Source organism: Haliaeetus albicilla, chromosome 2 (genome assembly GCF_947461875.1).
Source record: "Haliaeetus albicilla chromosome 2, bHalAlb1.1, whole genome shotgun sequence".
In the NCBI taxonomy this organism is placed as follows: domain Eukaryota; kingdom Metazoa; phylum Chordata; class Aves; order Accipitriformes; family Accipitridae; genus Haliaeetus; species Haliaeetus albicilla.
Window position 1 is genome coordinate 17,103,880 of NC_091484.1, and position 24,684 is coordinate 17,128,563.

General features: G+C 39.3%; 1 protein-coding gene across 2 annotated transcripts in view; it reads right to left on the reverse strand.

The window, feature by feature from the left end:
* UQCC1 (ubiquinol-cytochrome c reductase complex assembly factor 1) overlaps positions 1-24,684 on the reverse strand; it is a 51,728-nt gene that overhangs the window by 9,457 nt on the left and 17,587 nt on the right. For both annotated transcript variants that reach the window (XM_069807852.1, XM_069807843.1), the window contains 2 exons: positions 23,137-23,194; positions 16,560-16,668 (listed from right to left, as the gene is read on the reverse strand). In XM_069807852.1, the coding sequence (XP_069663953.1) occupies positions 16,560-16,668; positions 23,137-23,194 (167 nt within the window). The remainder of the gene's footprint in view (positions 1-16,559; positions 16,669-23,136; positions 23,195-24,684) is intronic.

The window sequence follows — 24,684 nt, forward strand, 5'->3', positions numbered from 1 at the left end:
ATCCCCATGGAGCAGGGATGCTGGATCATCAACTGTTTCACTCAACAAATGTGTTCCTGTCAGACCACACTAAATGTTAGCAAAGACATAACTGTGATGTCCACAGGCTACACTATTTGAAAGCACTTTAACAGGAGTTTCTTTCTGTTACGGCTTTTGCCAGCATGTGTTGCACCCTTAAGCTACTTTAACAGATTAATCCACCCATAGACTATAAAGCCAGAAGGGACACTTCTAACTGCACCTTGTACAAGCGCTAGTCATTGAATTTCATGCAGCAATTCCTCTCTTTAGACCATAAGTTATGGTTGAACTAGATTTTTTTATGAAGAGATTTCAGCTAGAAGAAATCATTAGATCATAGAACCTGACCCTCTGCATATCACAGACCATTACATTTCACTGAGTTCCCTCTGTACTAAGCTCAGTAAGTTGTGTTTGGCTAAAGCATATCACCCTCACAGTTGAACATGTGTATCTCATTTCATATTTGAATTTTCTGGCTTGAGTTTCCACCCCCTCATTCTCATTCTACCATTCCTGGTAGAATAAAAAGGCTCTTCTGTACAATGTATTTGCTCCTCTACCTGTACATAGTAGATGTGTCAGCATAGTCATCTTTTCAAACTAAGATTAGGCTCCTCAAGGTAATGTTTACACTAGGTGCACTGACATACTACATAATAAGCGCACTCCTGAAGTAGTCAAAGTTGTAATAGCAAAGTAGTGTTTTATGCTGATACAGGAAAAAATTAATCTATGTCTTACACAGGTATGAGTACACTTCTGTTATGATTGAGTCTACTCTGGGGACTTCTGTTAGCCACACTGCCATAAACATCAGTTGACTCCTATTGCCACTTTTGATTACTGGAGCATTCAATATCAGCAGAAGTTCCTGAAGGAGATACAGGACAAATCTTTCATGATAAAAAAGGTCACTCCTCAAACATTTAGGCTTTTTTATGCACCTTCTCTCAAGTTGCATTTGGAAAGAATAACTTATAATATATAGTTTACCTTAGTTATAAATAATATATAACCACATATAGTTATATATGGGCTTTTAAAGTGTTTGCTGCCCTTTTAATAAATGCATATGACATTAAATGGGAAAACCTGCATACAGCCCTTTTATTTCCTCCAATAATGTAACTATTACTTGTAGGACAGTAATTTTGAAAATGACTGAGATTGTCGTTAGGATCAAAAATAAAACAGATTAAAAATCTCTCTATAGCAAGGGGCCAAAATAGGCAATGTCACATAGTTACAAAATGACAAAGATATTGCACAAAATTATTTTTCCAATCTTCATTATCTGAGCCTTTTATTAACCACTCTGTTACTTTGTCTGCAAACAAGCCTACTGGCTTGTAATTACCTACAGCTGTGAGTCCCCATATACTTTAAAACATTAACTTTTCTGACAAATTCTCTAATTTTCTAATTAAAAGTAAGTAATTTTGTAATGCACCTCAGTAGATAATTAACTTCAGAGAATAGTCTTTAAAGTCTTCTTCAATGTTCAGTGGCAACCTACTTCAATATTGTATTAACCTAGACAAAAGCTACATGTTGATTGTATCAGGACCAGTTCCTGCCAAAATCTTCTAATCCATAGAAACAACATGTTAATGGAAAAAAGACTTTTGCATGCTGTACTACCTTCATAACAACTGCATAATCATCAGTAACACTCCTTAGAGCATGTTTATTTCAAGCAGATATAGAAAAGCAAGTTATACAACATTATCTACATATTTCAGCAAAAACAGCTGGCCACCCCTAGCTGTCTAGTATCAAGAAAATGAGGTATGTTTCTATCTCGCAGTCTATTAATTTGGAAGCTCTACCATAGTAACAGTTAAAGATGCATAGTAGATCACAGTACAATCCTAACTGTATTAAATATATGGGGGCTTATTCTGAACCCCTTTGTCTCTGTATGACGTGGCTGGCAGAGCTCATTGACAACCTCTCAAGAAGAAGATCAGGGAAAAGAGGTCAAATTGCTGTGCTCTGTGTCTAGTTGTGCTAATTCTCTGTAAGGGCGAGCAGTTTTACAGGGTTTTTCCTGCAATCCCTCTTTAAAAACCTACTTGCTAAAAGCCTTAAAACTCATCATGAACATTATTTCTGAACATACCAGAATCAAGAATTCAGTCTAATAAACTGAAAGGAAGTTACATAACCAAGTCTAAGAGAGGCACTTGGAGAAGACAGTAGTAAGGGTAAATGAATTAAGGTAGATACTTAACCACGAGCACTTACATAGATCCTGTAAAACTCAACCTCTTTACTGAGACAAACCTCAGTAACTGTCAGAAAGAGTCACACATGCGAAACACTGTACTGGATCAGACCAAGGGTCCACCTAACATGGTATCTTGCCTTCAACAGTAGCCAGACACACTGAGAAAAGTAAAAAGACTACAAGCTAATATATGCTTCCTCCAAGTATTCTCCTAGCCAATTTCTGCTCAGGACAATTCTCAACCCTTGATATTTGTTTATATAGCAACCTTCAAAAGGTCTCTATGTCAAACAACTTGTCCAGTAAACTTTCTGCATCCACAACATGCCTCAGCAATGAGTACCTTGGTGCACCACCCATGATGAGAACCACCACCTCCTATTTGTTTCTTCTGAAACTGGCTCCTGCTAGTTTCACCTGGTGGCCCATTTTTTTCACTGGATGAGAAAGTGAATAGGCATTGCTCCCTCCCTCACCTTCTCATGGCACTCAGGATTCTGAGAATCCATCATATTCCATGTGATATGATCTGCCCATAGAAAAGACTTAAGATAACTTAATAAAAGTCATGAGCAACAAAATCCCTGGGATCATAAAGTACTAAACTAAATGAAATGTATTAGATAGCATTTAATAGGGCTGCAGAGCTGTGAAAGGTGGCATCTATTTTGAAAAGTATTTCAGCAGAACCAGTTAAGTCTAAATTAGTAGAAAACACAATAATAAATGAAAATAACAATCACAGATAATTGTGACCAGTAATATTCAGTGGTGATAAAGGTACTAGCAGTAGGTGTTAAAAAAAACTATCAAAAAGTTTATGTAACAATATGCAAACATTTAGCAGCTACAATTCTGGAAATGGATCTTAAAGAGATTTTGTGGAGAAATCTCCAAAAAATTCAGTTTGACAATTCAGTAGTGAAGAAAAAGACAAATAAATTTTAGGAATTATTATGAAAGGAATATAGAACAAAAAAGGAACCCTATTCTGTCATAAATCCATAGTGTGCCCACATATAAAATGCTGCACACATTTATTACCTTTTCATCTCAGAACAGATCTAAAAGAAATAGAAAACACTCAGAAAAGACCAAGGGGATTAGATATATAAGGAAACACTAGCTATATTCAGGAAGAAATGAGGAGGAAGATCATAGAGAGGTAAAATCATGAATGGTATTGAGCAGGTAAACAAGGAATTACTGTTCACCGCTTCTCATAAAAAAAGATGTAGAAAAGAAGCTGATGACCAAATGATACTTTACAAATAAAATAAAAGTACTTTATCATGTGACACAATTAAGTGGCAGAAGTCATTGCCACAGGACATTAAAGAGCAAAAAATACGAAAGAGGTAAAAAAGGGACTGCACATTCATAGAGGATTTCTGTTAGTAGATACTAAATATGATGGTCTCCATGCATATCACTTGTTAGTGAATGCTGAGAGAATATACCAGAAGAAATACTGATACACAGTTCTGTTTCTTATACTTTTTCCCAAATATCTCTGGTCATTGCTAGAAATAGTACACTGGATCTTCATCCAACATTAGATGAATGACTTCTGAGTATGTTCATTTTTGTTCATTTTTTGCTGATCTTTACAGATACTGACTGGTATCTCTTCTGTCTGTGTATCTCTTCCTGCCCTGACTTGCAGCAAGACAGCCACAGTTCATTAGATGATCCTGGATACCAGTCATCAGGTCACTTTGCTGACTTGATAGGAACTTCACCTAAAATAAGCTAGTGCAATTAAAAAAAAAATTGCTACCTTTACTATAGCTTTTAGTAACCTCATGGGAAGAGGCTACATTTTGTGTAGAAGCAAGAGCAAGAATGATCCTGCTCATACCAAATAGATCATTCTTCCCTAGGGGAAAATATAATTTAAAAGAACATTCTTTCTCCAAGAATTTGGGACTAGAACAAGTTTCTATTGGATAGGAACAGCAAGTCACCCACATCCTCTCCAAAAAAGCAAGCCACATCTCCTCTCAAAAAGAAATTTATTTCCTTTCAAAAAGGAATGACAATTGCTAGAGTTCATACAATTAGTAAGCAATTAACAAGCCTAATCCTTCATGCTAACACCTAGTACTGCTACAACCTTTATCTAGTGATTGAGGCCAGGACAAATGCGAATACTCACTATCTCACTTCCAAATTCATTTTTGTAGTGCCTAGCAGACTGGCTTATTTGCATTTGCTCCATCAGACTTCCCACTATTTCCTAGCACGGCCCCGTTCATACATGACCTGTTTGACATTCTCCCATCAGTTCCACGTTTGGGTAAAATTCTAATTTGAAGTCACATTGCTTTCACCTTCTACCAGTATTCTGCACCTTCTGGTTTCAATCATAAGCTGAGAAAAACCCTATTTCCCCAAGCACTCCTCCTCCCCAGGGCTTCAAACACACTCATGCCACAGAATAGTTAACAGTTAAATATTTTCTTGCCAATATTTTAAGAGTGCAGAAGGTTCCAAATTGCTGGTAAAATAAACAATGCCAGACTGTGAAAACTCCTGCCTGCCATATACTCTGATGTTAACAAGAGTTTCTTTATTACTGTAACCTTTCAGAAGCGAACAAAAATTATTTCTCTACCCTAGCTCTGCCCTCAAGTAAAAGGCAAAGGAGGAAAGTGAACCATGAAAAAGCTGCATGGTAAGATACTGTAAGTTTTCCATCTTTCTTCTGTATTTCATTCTGACTTGATGCTGCTGTGAATAAATAAACTTCCAGATGATCCTAAAAGCATGGGCAAGGATTTTAAGAAGCCAAAAATTTCCTTACACACTGTTTCCTGAATAACACAGATTAAACCTACATATGGGCCATCTTCCCTCTTTCAAGTACATAATAAAATAGGAAATACAAAAAGGCAAATTTAGGATGCTCTCAATGAGACACATTATTTTCAAGCTTCTTGGTACATAGCACTGTCCTCTGGGGCTTTAGCCATGGACTTCCATCAATTACAGGGCCTCTGCCATTTCCTCACTTTTAAAAAACTGAAGTCTTCAAACAGCATCTACAAATAGAAGGAATTGCTAGCACTTTTAGCATGGACAACACAAATGACTATATAGTTCAGGTGACACCCCCTAAAACCACTGGTCATTCACAGGCCTGCCAGCCTTCTGTTACCTACCAAAGATATTTGGAATTACGGAATCCATGCCCAAGCCATCTGAAAACCAATTCAGATCAGTGTTGCTCAGTTCATATATACCCAGATTGTATTGATACCATCTTCCATCCATGATATCCATACCACCTGCTGAATCTCCCTTTTTATGTGCAGTCATTCTTCTTGCCACAAGGCCACCTGACTAACTTGAAAATCAACATGATGTATGTTTTGCTAGCAACAAATGGAGATCTCCAAGATCAGATAGGCTGGTATTTTGGTCACATCTTTTAACCTTTTGCATTATTTCCTGCCCTCTGAATATGGAAACAACAACATTCAAGTTCTTACAGAATTGTAATGATAATTAACTAGCTAATATCAATAAAGATACAGCAAGTGCTGTGTATGACCAGAAACAGAAAAGAAAGATGTAACAACCAAGGACAGACAAGGGAATAGAAATCTACAGAAATTCCCAAACCAGAATAGAAAACAGAAAAACACATCAGTTTGCCTAGACTTGTACAAAAGTATCATATGCCTTTGCTTATACGAAAGTAGTAAAAGAAATCAAAGAAGCAAGCAAGCATGAAAGTAAGCATTGGAATTATTGAATGTATTGCATTTGCACTTCCTGATCATTATCATTTATTCTACTGTGGGAGTTGTTAGCAAAAGCAGTCAAAAATAAGGGCTTCATAGAGCTGCCAGTTTTATAAACGGATAAAATGGGCCAGAGAAGTCAGAAAATGAAGTAAAATAAACTGAGTTCTAACAAGAAAATACAAACATTTGTAACCCACTTACCTAGCCAGGCTACAAGGCACTGTAGTATGTGCATTGTAAACATGAAGACAGTGTGTCTGCAGCAGAATTTAAGATTGGTCTTTGAAGGAGTTTGACAATTAAGTGGCACAGAGCTGCTTGCAGAAGCTGATCCAGGCTGCTAGCACGGGCAGTGGCCAACCCACTCCCCTAGTACATACTACAGGCTATTAAAGCAAAAAAACCCACTAGCAGAGACGGGATATGAAATGCCATAGTGAGCAACAAGCCAGAGAAATGATCCTTGAGTGGTTTTCGGAAGACATATGGGTGATGTCTACGTCAGACAGAGAAAAAAGATGAGACACAAGGATACTAGCAGAGGAAAGTGCTGATGATAGTAAATATGCAACTGGGATTTAGGATGGGAAAGCAAGTGTTCAGATAAAGAAATAAAGAAATTGAAGAAGAAAAGACAGATCTGGAATTGAAAGAAGCAAAGTCATGAAGACATTTCAACATGCAAGGGTGGGTTTGAAGCAAGCAGACAAGAGGACAGATCCTGAGCTTCCACTGCAGACCTTTGCAACAGGAGGTTGCTGGATGAGCATGTTGAATAAAAGCAGCACATGGCCATTGAATCAGTGAAGCAGCATGCCAGGGATGGAGACCAGGCAGAACTGACACCGATGGTTGTGAATGGGTTAGTTGAACGTGAAGGAACCCAAGGGAAGGGAGAGAGGTGGTGGTGCCAGTCTGACATACAAGAAAGGAGTCCTGCAAGGAAACTGAGAATTAACAAGAGAGGTAAGAAAAGGTAGAGAGATAAACTAATATCTCTACAATATAAGAAGTAGGAGGGAGAAGTATGTGACATACTGACAGAGGGGAAATGTGAAAACAGGTGCATACCCTGAAAAGGGAATCAGATACAAGCTCCAGTGAATTCAGGCATTGGGGTAACATAAAAATGACTAAGGACAAGGAGGGGAAAAAAAAACATTCAGAATGGGTGTGATGAAATAAGACCTTAAGTAATAGCTTATGTACTGCAAGTAAATGCTAAAATTAGGCATACCTGAAAACAGTAATACAGTCAATGTACCATAGAGGAAAGCAACCAACGGGGAAGTAAACTTGCACTGCACCTGACAAAATGAAAGTGTCAAGCAAGGAAGGCAACCCCAAGAACTGGACCATACTCTTCTAACAGGATAGCAGGACTGAAGGAGAACAAGACTAATTACCACAGTTGTACAGATATAAGCTTGATGAAGATCCTGTTAGCCTGAATGCATTGGCTGTCACAGAGAAAACAGAAGAATTTCTCTTGCACACTGTGCCTCTTTCTCTCCTGGAAACAATCACTGTAGTTTGTAAAGCTGCACTCATGTTTTGCTCTCGGAAACAAAGCAGTAACACACAGTTACTAATCCCTCCCCAAACTAAAGGTTAGAGAAGAGATCCCAAGTACTGAACAGACCTCACGTGCCATCTGTGCCCTGTGAAGACAAGTCCAGAATTTGTGCAAAATACAGCACTTCACCCACTCCTTAGTTTAGCCAGAATTAGCATTTGGAAGGATTCAGCAGAAGCTGGATGTGTAAGGAAAACCAACCAACCTCTCCTTGTCAGCAGCAGTTACCAAACACCATCTGGTACCTGCAACTACAGCCTCCTGATACATGAGGAAGGGAACAGCCAGAGACACTACAGAAGGTGGCAGTGGCAACTGGTGAGCTGGGAGACCCAACAACAGCTGCATACTATCTTGATCAAAGCCACAACACAGGGGTGCTGTTGAGTCTGCCAGAGACACAAAAAGAAGTTGTCCAAGGGGAAGGGAATGAGCAGCCTCTCAAACCCCTGCACCGTATCAGAACCTTAACTGATGCCTATGTTACTGTCTTTCAAGTCAGGCTGGCACCAAAATCATAAGGAGAAGTTAAGTTATTCATTTTTGAAGAGGAAGCAGAAGATTCCAGTGACATTCTACCAGCAGTGAAAAGCACAAGCAACAATATGATTAAAATGTATTGGGAACAACACGGATCCTCTCAATGGTTTGTTTGATTACTCTGATTTAGAAGAGACATTGGTCTTGGTATTTGTCTGTATTTATGAAGGACCTTAAAAGTGCATTCATGTTTTCACTGCAGCAGCTTAAGAGTTGTTAAAAAAGAATTACAACCACAATGTGAGATACCTTGCTCCCAAGAGTCTCAAAAGACTTAGCTGAGCAGACCAGCTCATCTCAGTTTAGGAATTCTGGGGCAAACTCCAAAAGGATAGGAAGCTGATAATGTAAATGTCCAAAATACGTAGCATAACAACATGTTACTTAAACCTTCAGTGACCACAGGCAAATCACAAACTGGATTGTGAGTGATACACGAAGCACCAGCAGGAGCTACGCAACAGTGACAACATAGCTACTACCCGTTCTGCTGAGCCTGGGGACTGCAGCAGGTTCTGTAAGGATCATTTTCCTGTTTCCACCATCATCTTTACACTGTCAAAATAAAAATTATGCAGTTGTGGTGAGCAGTAGTTTCATTGCTCAATGTTTGAATTTTGGCAACTACACTATGTTCTGGAGAGTTTGAGGAACACGGGGCAGCACTTAGCACCTACAAGCACCGCAGGGTAAAATCGATTTTGGCATGCAAGTCCCAGCGGTGCAGAACATGGGTGTCGTGGTTTAACCCCAGCCAGCAACTAAGCACCACGCAGCCACTCACTCACTCCCCCCCATCCAGTGGGATGGGGGAGAAAATCAGGAAAAGAAGTAAAACTCCTGGGTTGAGATAAGAACGATTTAATAGAACAGAAAAGAAGAAACTAATAATGATAATGATAACACTAATAAAATGACAACAGTAGTAATAAAAGGATTGGAATGTACAAATGATGCGCAGGGCAATTGCTCACCACCCGCCGACCGACACCCAGCCAGTCCCCGAGCGGCGAATCCCTGCCCCCCGCTTCCCAGTTCCTAAACTAGATGGGACGTCACATGGTATGGAATACACTGTTGGCCAGTTTGGGTCAGGTGCCCTGGCTGGGCATGAGAAGCTGAAAAATCCTTGACTATAGTCTAAACACCACTGAGCAACAACTGAAAACATCAGTGTTATCAACATTCTTCACATACTGAACTCAAAACATAGCACTGTACCAGCTACTAGGAAGACAGTTAACTCTATCCCAGCTGAAACCAGGACAATGGGGAATAATGAGAAAGGTATTTCTAGAAAAGGTGCTATAAGGCAGCTTCCAGTGTACATCTTGCAGGAACCAGAGGGAGGCACAAGACAGACCAAGGACACTACCTTACAGTAACAGGATCCAACACATCTGGGAAATTTAAATTGCTTTTTTTATGCCAGACTCCACAGAAAACCGGGGCAGGCCAGTTGAAAGGCACCCAAGCATATATTATACCTTGATTTCAACAGCAGGTATACTTGGCATGCCCCAAACATGCCTATATTTCAGACAGCCAGATGTGTTATTTCCACAGGTACTGGTTCTAGAACAACTACATTAAAAACAACATGAGAAAGAGACCCCTATTTCAAAACTTCATGACCTGGTAAAGCTAAATTTGCATCACCATGCAATACTGTTTGTTCCAGACCTCATCATGATCAAGATATTTTCAACATACATGCATATACATGCATTTTCCTGCATATTCATGTTATTAAGATTTCCAGAATCAAATTTACTGAATTTACTATGGGAATTTACTATGACCTGATACTATTATTCATTTATGAAATGACAAAATACTGAAACTTGCTGTGAACTTTCAAGCTCTCTGAGAAAGGATAAAGGGTTGATGAACTATTTCTTTTGTGATGTTCTTAAAACACTAAGTTCAGTTAAAACATATCATTACAATGCCTGGTATCCTATTAAACAAAAAAGGCACAAAACACACACAGAGCAACTTTGTAACTCACTACTTTGGCAAGTTTTTTGGGGGGTTTTTTTTGTTTGTTTTAAAAAAGGGAACACTAGAAACTGGTAAGATTCTATATATTACATTTTCTAAATAGTCATTAAAAAACTCATAACATTTTTCTCCCTAAAACGTCCTAATAAAGTTATACATTTCAAAATATACATAGACCATTTGAAACTAAAACTTTTCCTCTTTAGTTTTATAGGTTTTTAAAAACCTTTTTAAACTGTACTAAACACTATCCTCTATCTCATACCCCAATCCATTTCGTCAAAATCACTACCTTCTCTATAATGTTTTGCTTCAGTACACTTCCTCCATCTGAACTCCCCCTTCCACTGCACTGCCAGAATACTGTACACACTTTCCTTCTGCCCCAGCTCTGCCCCTGTTCTCCCATAATAATGTAATTTCTGTTCTGTGCATCCCAAATTGATTCCATGAATTCCCATCAGACTTTAAAGACAGGCCTGAAAAGGACCCCCTGAGCGTTCAAGGATAGTAGTTTCCCATTGTAGGTGAATCAACTGCAATAGTTCAATTCAAAGATCAAGTTCTATTTTAAAATTCTATCAATTTTACACCCTGTCCTATTCTAAAGCCATTCTAGAATCTTAGTTGTCTCACTCTGACTGTGATTTCTGAGTCTTTAGTTAGAAGCGTCAGACTTTTTGTTCTCCACAGTAAGAATAACTTAAACTGAATTATATCAAATTTAGGAAGTTTTGTAGCTACTGTAAGGTAAAATGGCATTTTTAATCATCTGAAGTCTTCTAATTGTGAAAAGACTATCAAGACAGAAAATAGTGTTCAAGTTCACAGAGCTAAATTCTGCTCTCAGTTACACTGATGTGAACCACATTATTGATTCTGATGGCATTACTTCAGATGTACACCAATGTAACTAAGAGCTAATTATGGGTCACTGTATATAAACAACTCTAGCTAAAAGTATAACAAAGACTGTATTGTGCTATGCACAGCAGAGCCAATAAATGAATTCAAAAGACACCTAGATGTGTTCCTGGAAAAAAAGGGGGCAGGGGTCTAAGCAGTCTGGTGGGAGAACAGGAAAGTGAGATTAAGATAAATTAGAACAGATTTGGCACACTGGGCTTGACAGCCCCTCCTATTCTTATCTCTTTCACAGCTTTTAGAACATGTATGGTTATAAAATGAATTGTTATTTTGCATTGAAAAAAACTTATTTCAGAAGCAGAATACCACCACAACACACAAGACTAATGCTGTTAAAATGAGCCTACAACAATTTACAGGTATTTGAATAAAGCCTGATGGATCTTTCTAAGATAGTATGCGATTGCACCCAGAAGTATTTGTATGGGGTTCTTGGAGGAAGGGGAGGGGGTAGGGAAGGGGTGTTGAAGTTTTTTGGTGCTTGGTTTTTGGGGGTTGGGTTGGGGTTTTTTGGGGGGGGGGAGGGTCCTTTTTTTTTTTTTTTTTAACCTCATATCGATTGTCCAATTATCAGCTGAAATCCTGCTCCAGGGAACTCCAGCATCTAGAATTCCTTCTGACCAACTCTGCAGCTTCATCTAAGGGTATTAAAATAAACTTATAACAACTGCTTTTATACACACAGTTACTAAAACACAATATACAGGTTGCTAAAGAACTCTGTTAGCAAGACAAATAGCAGCAATTTCTAGTACTGACTGAAGTCCCCTTACAAACTGATTAGGCAGCTGCCAGTTTTCATAGTATAAATCTATTCACTGCAAGCCACAAGGTGGAGATCTCTGGCAAAGTAGGATCGAAAGGAAGTCTTTTACCCAGCCTAATGTTACTATTAACACTTTGAGCCATTGCATCAAGCCAATTTTTCTGTTTGTTTTTAAAGTTTGATAGAAATGTCACTAGTGGAAAAATTAAGTAAAGAGCACTGGTTAGCCACAGAACTGGACACACCTGGCTGCAAACCCACCAAAAGAAACTGACTTCATTAGTACTAGGGACAGTAGAGTAAAATTTATACCTGAAATATGCCTGCACCAGTAGAATTTGCTGAGGCCACAGGCTCTCTATGTGTTTTTACAGCTGTGTCAAGTTTTGGTTTCTGACTCTTGCCGACATTCAGGAGTGCTGAAGGAGCTCAGGCTAACAGGTCCCAAAACTTTGTAGCTGAGATTTAGATCTCAGCAATTTTAACAACCAGGTTTTGAAATAATACAAACTCCATTTGGAGTTAGAGCTGATGTAAATTAGTAGTTAAAATGCCTTACATTCTATCACTTTCGGCTCCCATGAACTTGTATATTTAAGAGCAGATGGCATATTTTAATAAACCATCAATATCAATTCAGGAATATAGTATCATTTTCTGCATCAAGTGTTGGAACTGCTGCTGGATACGGAAACGAGTTGTGTCCCTGCCTATGGCAGGGGGGCTGGAACTAGATGATCTCTAAGGTCCTCTCCAACCCAAACCATTCTACAATTCTATGAATAACTGCAGCTTTGTCTGTCATCAAGTTAAACTAACTGCATCCAACTAGCAATTTCATACAGGTGCTCTGTCACTTATACCACAATACAGGAATGTACAGTCAGAGTTAAATATTGAACTTTGATATCCTACATGACAGAAAAAGCAGGGAGTGGAATTTCCTAACTCCTAGAGCTATGAAGATGGTAACTTAGTGCCCTAAAAGTATTCAGTAAAGTTTCTTTTCATTTAACTTCCCTCTCAGAAAGGCCCAGATTCTGAAATTTGAAAGTATAAACAGAGGAACATGAATGTCATCATCTTTTTATCTACTATTCCTACCTTGATATATTTAACTATCTTCTTTTGGAGGTAGAATATATACTGATTGCAGGACTAAATTACCTGAAAATAAATAGCTGTTACACATATTCCTCAATTAGCTCACAAACCCTTTGTCATTACCTCAGCTTCATTTTAAAAGAACCGTTAGGGATAAATACATCAAGATTAGTAAGTAGAATCTAACACCAAGGGTAACTGCCCTTTACTTACTTATCACTTAAAACTCCTTGTAATTGCTAAAGCTGAGATATGAGAAAGAGTTCAGTCAGGGCATATCCATGTGAAGGGGAGGAAAGTAAGTGAAGAAGAGTGAATAAGCATGGAAGAAATGGGAACTGCCCATCAAGGGCATGGGTGAAGTGGTATATTAAGCCATGATCACTAGCACCAAGGAAGGAAAATACAGCAATGATAAGGAGCAAAGGAACAGCTAACCTCTTCAGACATCAATGCATAAATTATTTTCATCTAACATACAATAAATACTAGCAGAAGAGACTAAAAAGTTAATTCATCTTGACAAAATAATGACTGAAATATTAGGAATAATTAAAAGATGAAAGAAAAAAAAAAATCACTAAAAGATTATGAAAGCCCTATGCCTTTACAAACACTATGGGGAAGAGAACGGTCCTAATTTCCAAGTTTACAATCTAGGAGAGTTCACTATGCTTTCTTACGCACCCTTAGTGCCTGGTCTAGTTAGCTGTTACCTCAAGAGTTCAAGTTCTCTCACAAGGAGTCTCATTAAAATCAATGGGCCTCTGTGCAGCTAAACTGTATTAAATATACACACAGATGTAACTGTTTTTGAGATCAAGCCTTTAAATGTGTACAAACTTCGTTTAAGCATCAGCTATTGCCACATAAAAGCTATGTTAACACTAGGTTACAGTCAAAAATGTATTATAAGAATCATATTATTGCAAACTAAGCATGCTCATTATTACATTGCATGATCATTATTACAAAGATTGCAAAATTTAAATTCAAAGATAAACTGAAAAGATGCCTAACTTGCCAAGGCAGAGAATGAATGGCATTCAAACAACTTAAGATCTCCTTATAGTTGCATCATACAGCAACCATACCGTTATAATATTCACGTATTAACATTTGAGGCTCCAGACTGGATGAAAACATAAGGACACTGGTGGGTTTTTTCCTACACTTTGGGGAATTTTAGGGAGCAATGGAACGGTTTAGTTTGCAGAAATGGAAACCCTGTGCTTCCCTTTACAAAGAACTGACTGTAAGCACTATCTTTTTTTCCCCTTAAAGTTTACTGAAAAAAAATCTCAATACAGTTTAAACTTACACCATGCTTTACTTTTGAGTTCTGCATGCTTGCAAAGGTAGAAAACAGCTAGCTTTGCTTCTCTTTGCTGTTTGCTGCTGCTTCAAATCCTGCAAGGAAAACTACAAAATGGCACTTGAGCTTAGTTCATATAAGGCAAAATTAGGGTCAAAAGGAACAGAAATAATTTTCTGTTCCAAAGTAGCGTTCTCCCTGTGCACAGATGAAATCAAAAGATCTCTGAAGATACTGGGGGGGGGGGGGGGGGGGGGCACTTTGGGAGGTGGGACATTTGGCTGGGGTTTTGGGGTGGGGGGGGTTTTCCACTTTTCAAGAAGAGCAGCCTTAAATTTACACTCAGAATAAAGATCTGAGCTGTCTCCAGTTCCTACAGAAAGCAGAATCAACCACTGATATGATATGGAAGGCATCAATTGGATAAGGACAAAAATGCATTAGCTATTTCATTCAATCTTTTTCTCTGGTATTATGATCTAATTTGTCTAGGCTCACTCACACTGCCTTATGGCATCTGACCAGGAAAGTGGAGATTCCCATATCAGAATTCACAGAAGCCCATTAATGTAGCAAGAAATTCTAAGATGCCAGAATTTAGATTTAATCCAAAAGAAGATTAAGAGGATGACTTGTCTTTAAAAGCAAGCTGTAACATAGTAAAGCTACGGAATTCCCAACAACTAGGAAAAAAAAGGCATTGCTGATGGAATAACTGAAGTTACACCAAATTCAACACTTTCTAAAACCACATACAAAATAAAAGATCAGAGAAACTTCTTGAATTATTAATGTGATCGCATACCAAATCCTAAATCCCTAGCTAATTCCCTTGTTTGTCACCAACAGGAATACCATAGCAGCCTCTCCAAACATGGCTGACAACTAAGACTTGACAATATGCCATTATTGCTATATGAAAACTGTCACTTCTCTAACAGTCTAATTTATTTTAATCACAGACAAATGTCTATTTAATCACTGAACAATTCTTTTCTTTTTCCACAACATAGGAGATCTTTCCCAGCCCTGTTCTCCCACTAGAAGTGCCCTGAACATAGGCATCCTCGACTGCATCAAGTCTTCTGTCACCATTGTGACACTGGGGTTATGAAAACTATCTCCTACATCCACTGCTGCTGCACTGCCTTCTCTGAAGGCTATCACCAACACAAGGCTGGAGAAACACACTTACAGACTTCAAGGCCAGAAATTACAATTACAACTAACTAGCATAACCTTCCTCAGAACAGGCCAAAAAGATCCAACCTTGTTCCTCCTTCAAACTTGCAAATGAACTATGCTTGGAGCTACTCTCTCCTTACAACGTTTATTTTGTGATAAAGACTAGATACACTAAGAATCCAAAATGAAAAACAAACTAATGACTAGTTATAGTCATGTACAGGAACTTAACATAAAAACCTTGTCCCTCAACTTTCCTTTTACTCACTGCCGTGGTTTCAGCCCAGCCGGTAACAAAGGACCACGCGGCCGCTCGCTCACTCCTCCCGCCCCCCTCCGGTGGGATGGGGGGAAGACGGAGGAGAGGAAAAAAAAAACCAAACCTGGAACCTCGAGGGTTGAGATAAAGGCAGTTTACTGGAACAACACAAAGAAATTGCAACAACAACAACGGTACTAATGAAAAAGTACACAAAAAGAGTGATGCACAGTGCAACTGCTCACCACCCGGGACTCGACGCTCTGCCACTTCCCCCACCCAAAAGAAGAGCCCACCCCCCGGCCCGCTCCCCCTTTATATACTGAGCATGATGTCACATGGTATGGAATAGCTCCTTGGCCAGTTCAGGTCAGCTGCCCCGGCTATGCCCCCCCACCTCCCAGGTTCCTGTAAAAAATTAACTCTATCCCAGCTGAACCCAGGACACTCACCATCCCAGATACTGAGAAAACTCAAAAGCTCTGCTGGAATTACTTAAGTTGTGGTTATACATTTGGCACCAGTCATGTCAGCTGCTTATTCCTATCCACAAATGCCCATTCTGTTATAGCAGCATCCATTTCTGTAATAACATGGCAAACCACGTGGAAATTTAATTACTTTCAGACAAATCAGTATCTTCATCCAGGCTGTAGTACAGTTTCAGAAACAATCTCAGTTGCTCAATACAACAAGCAGTACAGCTGTGGGACTGAATGGTCAGGAGTAAGAGCTACATATACCTGCTTAAGCTAATAAAGAAATAAACAAGCAGCTACAGGTTGATTCTCAGGCATTCTTCTAAGATATGCAAAGTTACAAAAGCATTGAAAGATGTGAATCATCAAGATTATCAACACCAAAGATGACTTACCCCCATCACCTTACCACGCTGTTCAACATCCTCCCACATGCAGTGAACTATATAGCGACACATGTATTTTCCTGTGCGACCCTCCTGCTTCATTCGTACCAGACACATCCTGCAAGAACATAAACACCAAATTCATAGCTTCTAGTTTTTCTTCAAATGTAAAGAGTATATTAAATATATTTCAGTTCATTTAAGAGTCTCCTTACAGTATATGTTTTTGTTTTCAGGAAAAAACCCCACATACAAAGATTTTTATTTATCTTTTTAAAATCAACTACCACAAACTTTTCTATTCTGTACTCAAGAGCTGTATCTGCTGGATTTTGGCCAATCCAGCTATGGAAGAGTGACAGTGGACTCTATTCTGGCTGACAGTACTGTAATCTAGTTAAACAGTACTGCAACCTAAATTCCTCAGCCTTAAGAACATATCACCCTTTGGAGCAGGAACAAATGTCTTGTCTAATCCTAGGCTACCAGCCAGCTGTAATTCAGCTTGGTATACTAAAGTGCTGTAAGAGTCTGAACTAGCCAAGCTGTGAAAGCTTAAGCAAGTTACAGACTTCACCCAAATTCACATTAGCAATGTCCTAAATTATTTCAACTACAGGGGTCTTTGGATACATGTCCAACCGCTTGGCAAAATGCCTACACACAGTACATGCTAGAAGAACTCACAAGTTTATAAGTGCATTGTGAGATCTTAATGAGAATACCAGGTTGAGTAGTTTTACTTTTTTTTAACCATTAAAGCCACTTGAACTTCATTGCTGCTGTTCTGTCTAAAAAATAAATTGTCAGAACAAAACTTTTATTTTGCCTCTTTTACAACATCTCTAACAGCGTGAACTGAAATACAGGCTAATCATTGACTAAGCTAAGAGACCAGTCCCATCACCAGTCCCACCTTCTCTACCTCACTAATCAGCTCTGCTCCTGTGCTATGTAGTCAGAAGTACCTGTCCAGGATTGACTGAGTTACTGTAGACAAGGTGATGCTCAAACACTGGAGCCAAAAGAAGTCACTGCTTTGCATAGAGACATGCTACAGTTGGCAAACTGCTCACAGGAAATTATTCTCACAGCTTATGTAAAAACAACAGAGCAGAGCTGCTGGAGGCCCTTCTGAAGCAGTTGCATACTAACAAGAGTGCATGTGCCACAAGAGTTAAGAGGTAAAAATGATGATTTTTTTTAATCTGTTCATTTCTTCAGTACACATAAGATCTGTGCCTCCCTACAGGCATTAAAAGTATTTGTTGATCTGTGAATGCTAGCTCAACAGGGAGAATCATAAACACTTGAAGCTCGTTTGTTGAGCTGACCTGTAAAAGGACAGAGGCCATCTTTCTGATGGATTCTATCTGGTATACTCATTAGTAAAGGAAAGGTATTTTTTAACCTGCACATGAAACAAAACTTATTGCCAGTGATGAGTCACAGAGACAAACAAACTGAAGGTAACAAAAACTGCATTAGTCCTATATTCTGATTAGAACCATACATTTAAGTCCCATAGAAGGGCCATTCAACTGAGACACCAAAATTAAAAGAAGAAAAGCCCATGGACCAGAGTCTGATTTCTAGGTGTAGAGCTTCTGAAAATGACACTGGCCATACAAGAGACAGCTTGGGCTCCAACACAAGCCAGGTGGAATGAGGTCAGAAGACCGGAGAGAGAGACTAAGGCATGACAAGTGGATCAATGATCAAAGGGTGGAGTGACTGAGAGAATCTGGGTAGAGAGTGGGTAGAGAAGGGAAAGGGCAGCAGTCAGAGAAAGAAACATTGGGAAGACTGTGGCAACTTCTACCTCAGGAAACAGAGCTGTGTAAGGATTCCCAAGGTTTATACCGTGGCAGTGACAACTCGGTATCTGTTCAACAGCACCACTGTCCCAGCAAACAAATGCAATTAAGACAGTATCAAGAAATGAATCCTCATCTTGCTCACAGAAGGATGACAAAGCTAAAACTGTGGTCCAGAACTCAGAGAACAGCCATCCAGTTATCAGTCCTTCCACAAAGCAAATGCACAAAGAGCTTAAAACTTTTGTGTCTTACTTCCACCAGTTTCAAAACTTTTGTTTCTCTTGTGCATTTACATAATTGAGCTGTATGAAAAATTTAATTAGTATGAGTTACTGTAGCCCGAATTTTTACCTACTCTTAACAAGTCAAAGAGAAAAAGACTCAGTTAAAAAGACTGATTTGGGGCTAAGAAAAGCATCTTTATACTTCTCTTGCTGGATACAGAAGCTTAGGGTGGGGGAAATAAGAGTGGCTTGGCAAGAAAACCTCCTCCCAAGCATAAATACTGGTTCCTATCCAGTCTGCCTTCAGTGGTGAAGCAGGAGAAGAGAGCAGTGCACAGACCAATGGCTAACAATTGGTCACTGATGAGCAGAACTGGAGTGGTGTTCAGAGTAAAACCTGCTACCCACAAAGCCTAAAAGGCAGCTCTGTGTTTGGATGCATAGTGCTGTCACAGAGCTGTTCTGCAGCACCACAAGTGAGATCATGGAATTTTGCAGTTTATTTGAAAATTTGGTAGTTTGTTACTACACCTGCCATCTGAGGTTTAAAAGACACAGACTCTTTAAAGACTATAAACCTTCTAACTAGATCAACACAGTGTGAAACATTTTATCGTTTCACTACAGAATCTGTTCTGTAGTTTAGTCAAATGCTGATTCATCTTCATCAAACCATGAAAGCAAAATTATTCCAAACTATCTTTAGAAAGCTGTCTACCTGACATTGGCTGGGTGGGATAACTTATGCTGTATTTAAGTTATGCAGAGAGATAATGTTAGAAGAAAATAATATGAAAGGATGCCTGAAAAAGAACAGGAGCATCTATAACTAGACCCATCTTAGGTGAGATGTAGCAGTTTCCCACAACAGCCTCAGCTACAATGGCTTCTGTCAGTATTCCCATAGTGCCAACAGACTGGCTTAAATACCAGAAGCGGTAGTCGACACCACCCTGTCGACTGTTGTGAGGTGGCTCGGTGCCATGCAATCAAGATGTGGTGATGCATTATACTTCTACGGGCAAAGCCCACTCAGAGCTTCCTGCTATCCCTGCTCCTGGCCACTCACTTCTGCTTCCTCAGTTGCTCCAGAGCAACTATTTCTGGGGCTATGTTATACTTGTTCAGAAAAATTACTCTGCCTTAACAACACAAGTATCAACAGCAATTTTGGAAGGCTCTATTCTGTTTAACCCATTCATGAATGGCCAGCAACTTGGGGGACAGGAGAAGGGACCTCCTGAATCAACTCTGTCATCAGCTGTACGTTATGACATACACTTCTATGAATAATGCTAATGAGCAGAATTCTGAACCCTTCCTAATTAGGTTTGCATGTTATCCTGTGCCCCAGCCTAGCAAGTTCACGAACTACTCTATTTACAGCCACGTACAGGTCTTTGCTGGGGCAAGCTAACAGAACCGAGCCTGGCTGTGCAGTCTTCCTCCCCCTTGGGGCCTTTGCTTAGGCCATGTAGCCCATTCCCTCATGTTAAGGCAGGATCAACTCAATGCCTAACACATTCCAGATAAACTTTTTCTTAAAACCTCTCTCAAGCAAGACTCCTCTGATATAATTTAAAACTCATTCTCCCTGGCCTCTCTATCACCAAACACAGAGCTTGTTCCTTTTCTTCTGAAGCTGCACATTTTGAAATGGTATGGTATCCTCAGTCTTCTCTATGCAAATGTGAGAAATCTTTTCCTGCAGGAAATGTTTTCTACATACTTGGCAGCTCTTGTTCTTCTCCAGACTCTCTCAGACTGATCAACACTTTCTCAAGTGCAGACTTCCTTATGAAAAACAATGCTCAGATGAATTCTTGCAAAAGACCTTTGAGTCTTTCAGAACAGGAATTGCAGCACCACTCTATTTTCATCCTAAATACTTGAGAGATGTCACCATACTTGGTGTGGCGAAAATATGAAGGGAGCTCTAGGTATCTACATGATACATCCTGCACCGAGACATTTCTTAGTACAGTCACTAAAGTAATCTCTTTGGCAGTTTCATAACAGCTCTGGACACAGCCAATACTCCATTTAGACTGCCACTGCATGGGAAAAGGCAGATGCAGCAGTGGAGATGAACAGGTTGAGATTTTCTAAAAGGTGTGGACTTCTACGCATAAAGAAAGAGTCCTCCTGAAATAACAGAAATGGCCTATAAAAACATGACATTCAGGAAAGAATATTGATAGGTTTCTTTTCTAAAGTATAATTCTAGTACTGCATTGAAAGGCACTGGAGTGTATCTAAAGGAACATTATCTTGAAAGAAGTTAGCAAAAACAGAGGCTAAACACAACAGCCTGAATTTCCCCCCTTTCTGACTGGAGGCAAGCAGGAAAACTCTATTCACAGACAAGAAGAAACAAGAGCCAGAAAGTCAAACAGAGGACCCACCAGAATCTGTAACACAAGAACGTATGCTCCAACAAGCACCTTAAGTCTATAAAAGGTGGGATGCAAAAGGCACAGAAACACAGTTCACTAGAACATGATGGGCAATGACAACAGCAAGAAAGGAGGTGGGGTTTACCAAACTAGGAAAAATTGTCATCTTCTCCAGCACCAGAAGACACTCTAGATCAGTTGAAACTAAAACTCTGAAGAAGAGGGAAGAAGTAAGTACACCAGAAAGTGATCTAGACTGCATTGCAAGGGGGAACAGGAATGCTTTAACAGATGATCAGAATCTAGATGGTCAGGGTGTTGGCCACCAGATCAGGAAGGTTTCTAGCCTCTGAGGCAAAAGGTCCAGCAGGAAAGACAGAGGTATTGGAGCCTTCAGACAGGGGTAGGATGTCCTTGACCTTGCCAGACCTAGCAGTATCAATAATGTTCTGTTCCCACTTCACTGAGGTAAAACTGATTAAAGAAAGAGAAACACAGAGAACATAGCAATAAACCTGACTGTGAAAGCAAAATTATGTCATGTCAGGATCCTGGTCACTGAGCTAATCACAAGCAAAGCCTGCAGCATCTCCCAGTGACCCAGGTAGTGAGCAGGCCTATCAAAGGCTTCTCTGTATCCTGGAATATGAAACTGGATCTCTCATTTATGGTCCAGTATGACAGCACTCCCTAGGTCAAGCTGCCAGAAACATGGAGGAGCCAGGCACATAAACCTTGGAAAAATTAACCTTTAGTGCTAACCTCCACGCTTGAATTTTCATTGCTGTCATATGAAGTAAAGGGATTTAGCTCCTTCGTGCTTGTATAGTATATTGCTGTCAACCTGTCCACCATATCTTAAACATAAGAGTACTTCAATTTCCCTCATTAAATGTCTCCTTAATATCACCGCCTCAAAGTGTGGCAACTCTTGGCCTTCTCCAGTGTAGCTTTGATCTTCGAATTTTTGTGTCTGTCCCATACTAGTTTCATCTCTATCATAGTCCCCTTGTTTATTTTTATGCCTGTCATGAAAGATTATGTATCCTGAATTTGATGCTGTGTATCACAGGGTACATTTTCCTGTCAATACAAAATCAAGATGATGTGAAAAAAAGTGTGTTCTTTGCAGATTCATGTTACCCCTCTTTGTTTTTCCTGAGATACTTACAAACAGTTTGGTTTTGAGTATTTATTGCAGTAGGTTTCCAAATATTGATATGAATTATTAGCTTATCAATTTTTTTAAGCCTTTTTTTCCACAGGGAACAGTAAGAAATATATAAACTGCAAATCTCAAGGCTCTTCCTTACTCAATTCCACTGATCTCATTAACTGATTATAATTTCAATGGTTCTGCTAATTTATTCATTCTTTAGTGAAATGAGCTGCCCCATCTTTCAATATATTAAGGAGACAGGAAATTAAAAGGAGGGAAGGGGAAAAAAGGGAGGGAAGTAAATAAGGGGCCTATACTTAAGTGCAGGTATTTCAGTACAAACTTCCTTTCAGCCTTTGGATAGCTGAATGTAAGTCTGTGGCCTTCAGTTTCCTGAAAGATCTGGCACTTAACAAAAATTACTGTACTCCCTTGTGCATCCCTCTGACCTTTACAAGTATGTAATGCTAGATGAAAACCTGATTTTTTTGGCTACTGTTTTCACAAATGAAAAAGTAAAAAAGGTTTAAGGTGTTAAATAGTTTTACATGTAGCCAAGCTGGCATTCACCAACCTGCATGTACGTTCCAGAGGTGCAAGAATAAATGCCAGTGCTATAATATGTTAAATGTTTCTGATGAGCAGCAACTTCAATCACCACAAATTCTCCCAATTTAAATGACTTTTACATAAATTTAAACTTTTCCTAAAACACCCAAGTAAGATTTTTCCACATAGGCTGAGCAAGGCTTTTAGAAAACTCATGGCAAAGATCATTCTACTACTGAGGAATTTAGAGATGTAAAAGATGTTAGCTTCTCTATGGGACTTTTTGTTCTTTAGTAGAAAACTGCTAAACTTCAGTAATTAGGAAATTGAATATAACCACTATTATCAATAACCATGGAGCCTACTTTTTCTCACATTAAGGTATATATCACACTATTTTCTGAAAATAGTTATATTACTATTTTACTTTTCACTTACCAGACATGAAGCTGGGCTACTAGAAACCATGAATTCAAAGTATCAGGCATTTGGCACCCTTGATGGGAGGGGGAAAAAACACAAAAACAAAACTAAGTATTAATATGAATTTTGCCATGTTTTGCTCCTAACAGAAATTCACTACACCAAAATCTAAATACAATTTAATAATTTAATTTCTGGCCCTAAACAGTACATACATATCAGAAGCAAACATCATTTACTATCACACTTGTGCTTAAACTCTAGAACATGCAGCCACAGGACGCTGTAGATTCCAAAAGATTTCATGTGTTTAGAAGTCACTTAGATAACATTTACAGGTGGAGGAAAAATTCCAAAATGGAGAATTAGACAAACATCTGGCTTCTGGCTCAGGAAGTTCCAAAGCAGTAGAGAATAACAGGGATGTATCAACAGACACTGTGCTCTGTTCTTACACTCTTCTTTAACATGTGCTGTTGCCTCCTGCCAGGGACAGAATACTGTGCTAGCTGGGTCTTTGCTCCAACTCTGCTGTTCTGATTTCCTACACGGCTGTACAACCCCCAGCACTCTGAGCCCACCTTGCCTCTAGCCATTCTACATTACGATTAAAACCACCAACGAACCACAGAAACAAATCTCTGTTTCCAAATTTAGCTCTACTCCAATAGCCACTGGGTGTCCCAGAGATGGTTTATCCATATGCATGTTTATACTATGGATCTGCACATGCCATTAGGATGTGAGGCTGGAGATTTAGGCTATGTGGCACAGAAACTATATTCCTCTTCCTCATGCTTGAAAAGCATGGACCTATGGGTTATGTGCACATTAAGTCCTTCAGTTCCTATCAATCTTAAACCTTCCTCCTAGGAAGTCACCTCTACATCTGTTTTCTGGAGAAGTTTTTAAGAGGAGTACCTAATGAGAAGGATTTAACACAGTCACCTTGGCCTACCCAGCACTTGGTCCCATCTTCTGGACTGTTCAAACCTAGCTGTAAGAAGGCCAGAGAATATTCAGAAACAGACTCTCGAGTCAGATGTGCCCAAAGGAAGTCAACCTTATCTTTTCTGTGTTGAATATATTCCTTCCTGACTCCTATACTTCTTAGCTCTCAAGTATTACCAAAGAGATTCACCTGGATCACGAAGCAATACTCTTCATAGCCTCTTTCTTTTTATATGCCAACTATGGTCAGGCAACCACCAGAAGAACCAAGGAAATCATCACTATTCCTCCCTCCTCAGAGAGATGACTCCATCAGTGCCTAGGAGGTGCCAAGCCTCAGCATCAGCACCCATACATCACCTATGTCACCTCTAAGACAGTATAACAACACTAACAGCCTATGTTTGGAGATTAAACACAAGTTTCCCTCACCCTTCTCCCCTTTTGACTCTCTCATTCCTATTAGAAATAGCTCATGTGCCTAGAGATGACTACTTGGACCTAAACGCATGCCAAGGCATCTCTAACTAGGGCAAGAGTACACAATGCTTGAATTAATCAAACTATGTCATTAAATGAAGGTTCCACAGGCAAGATTCAGAGTAAAACACT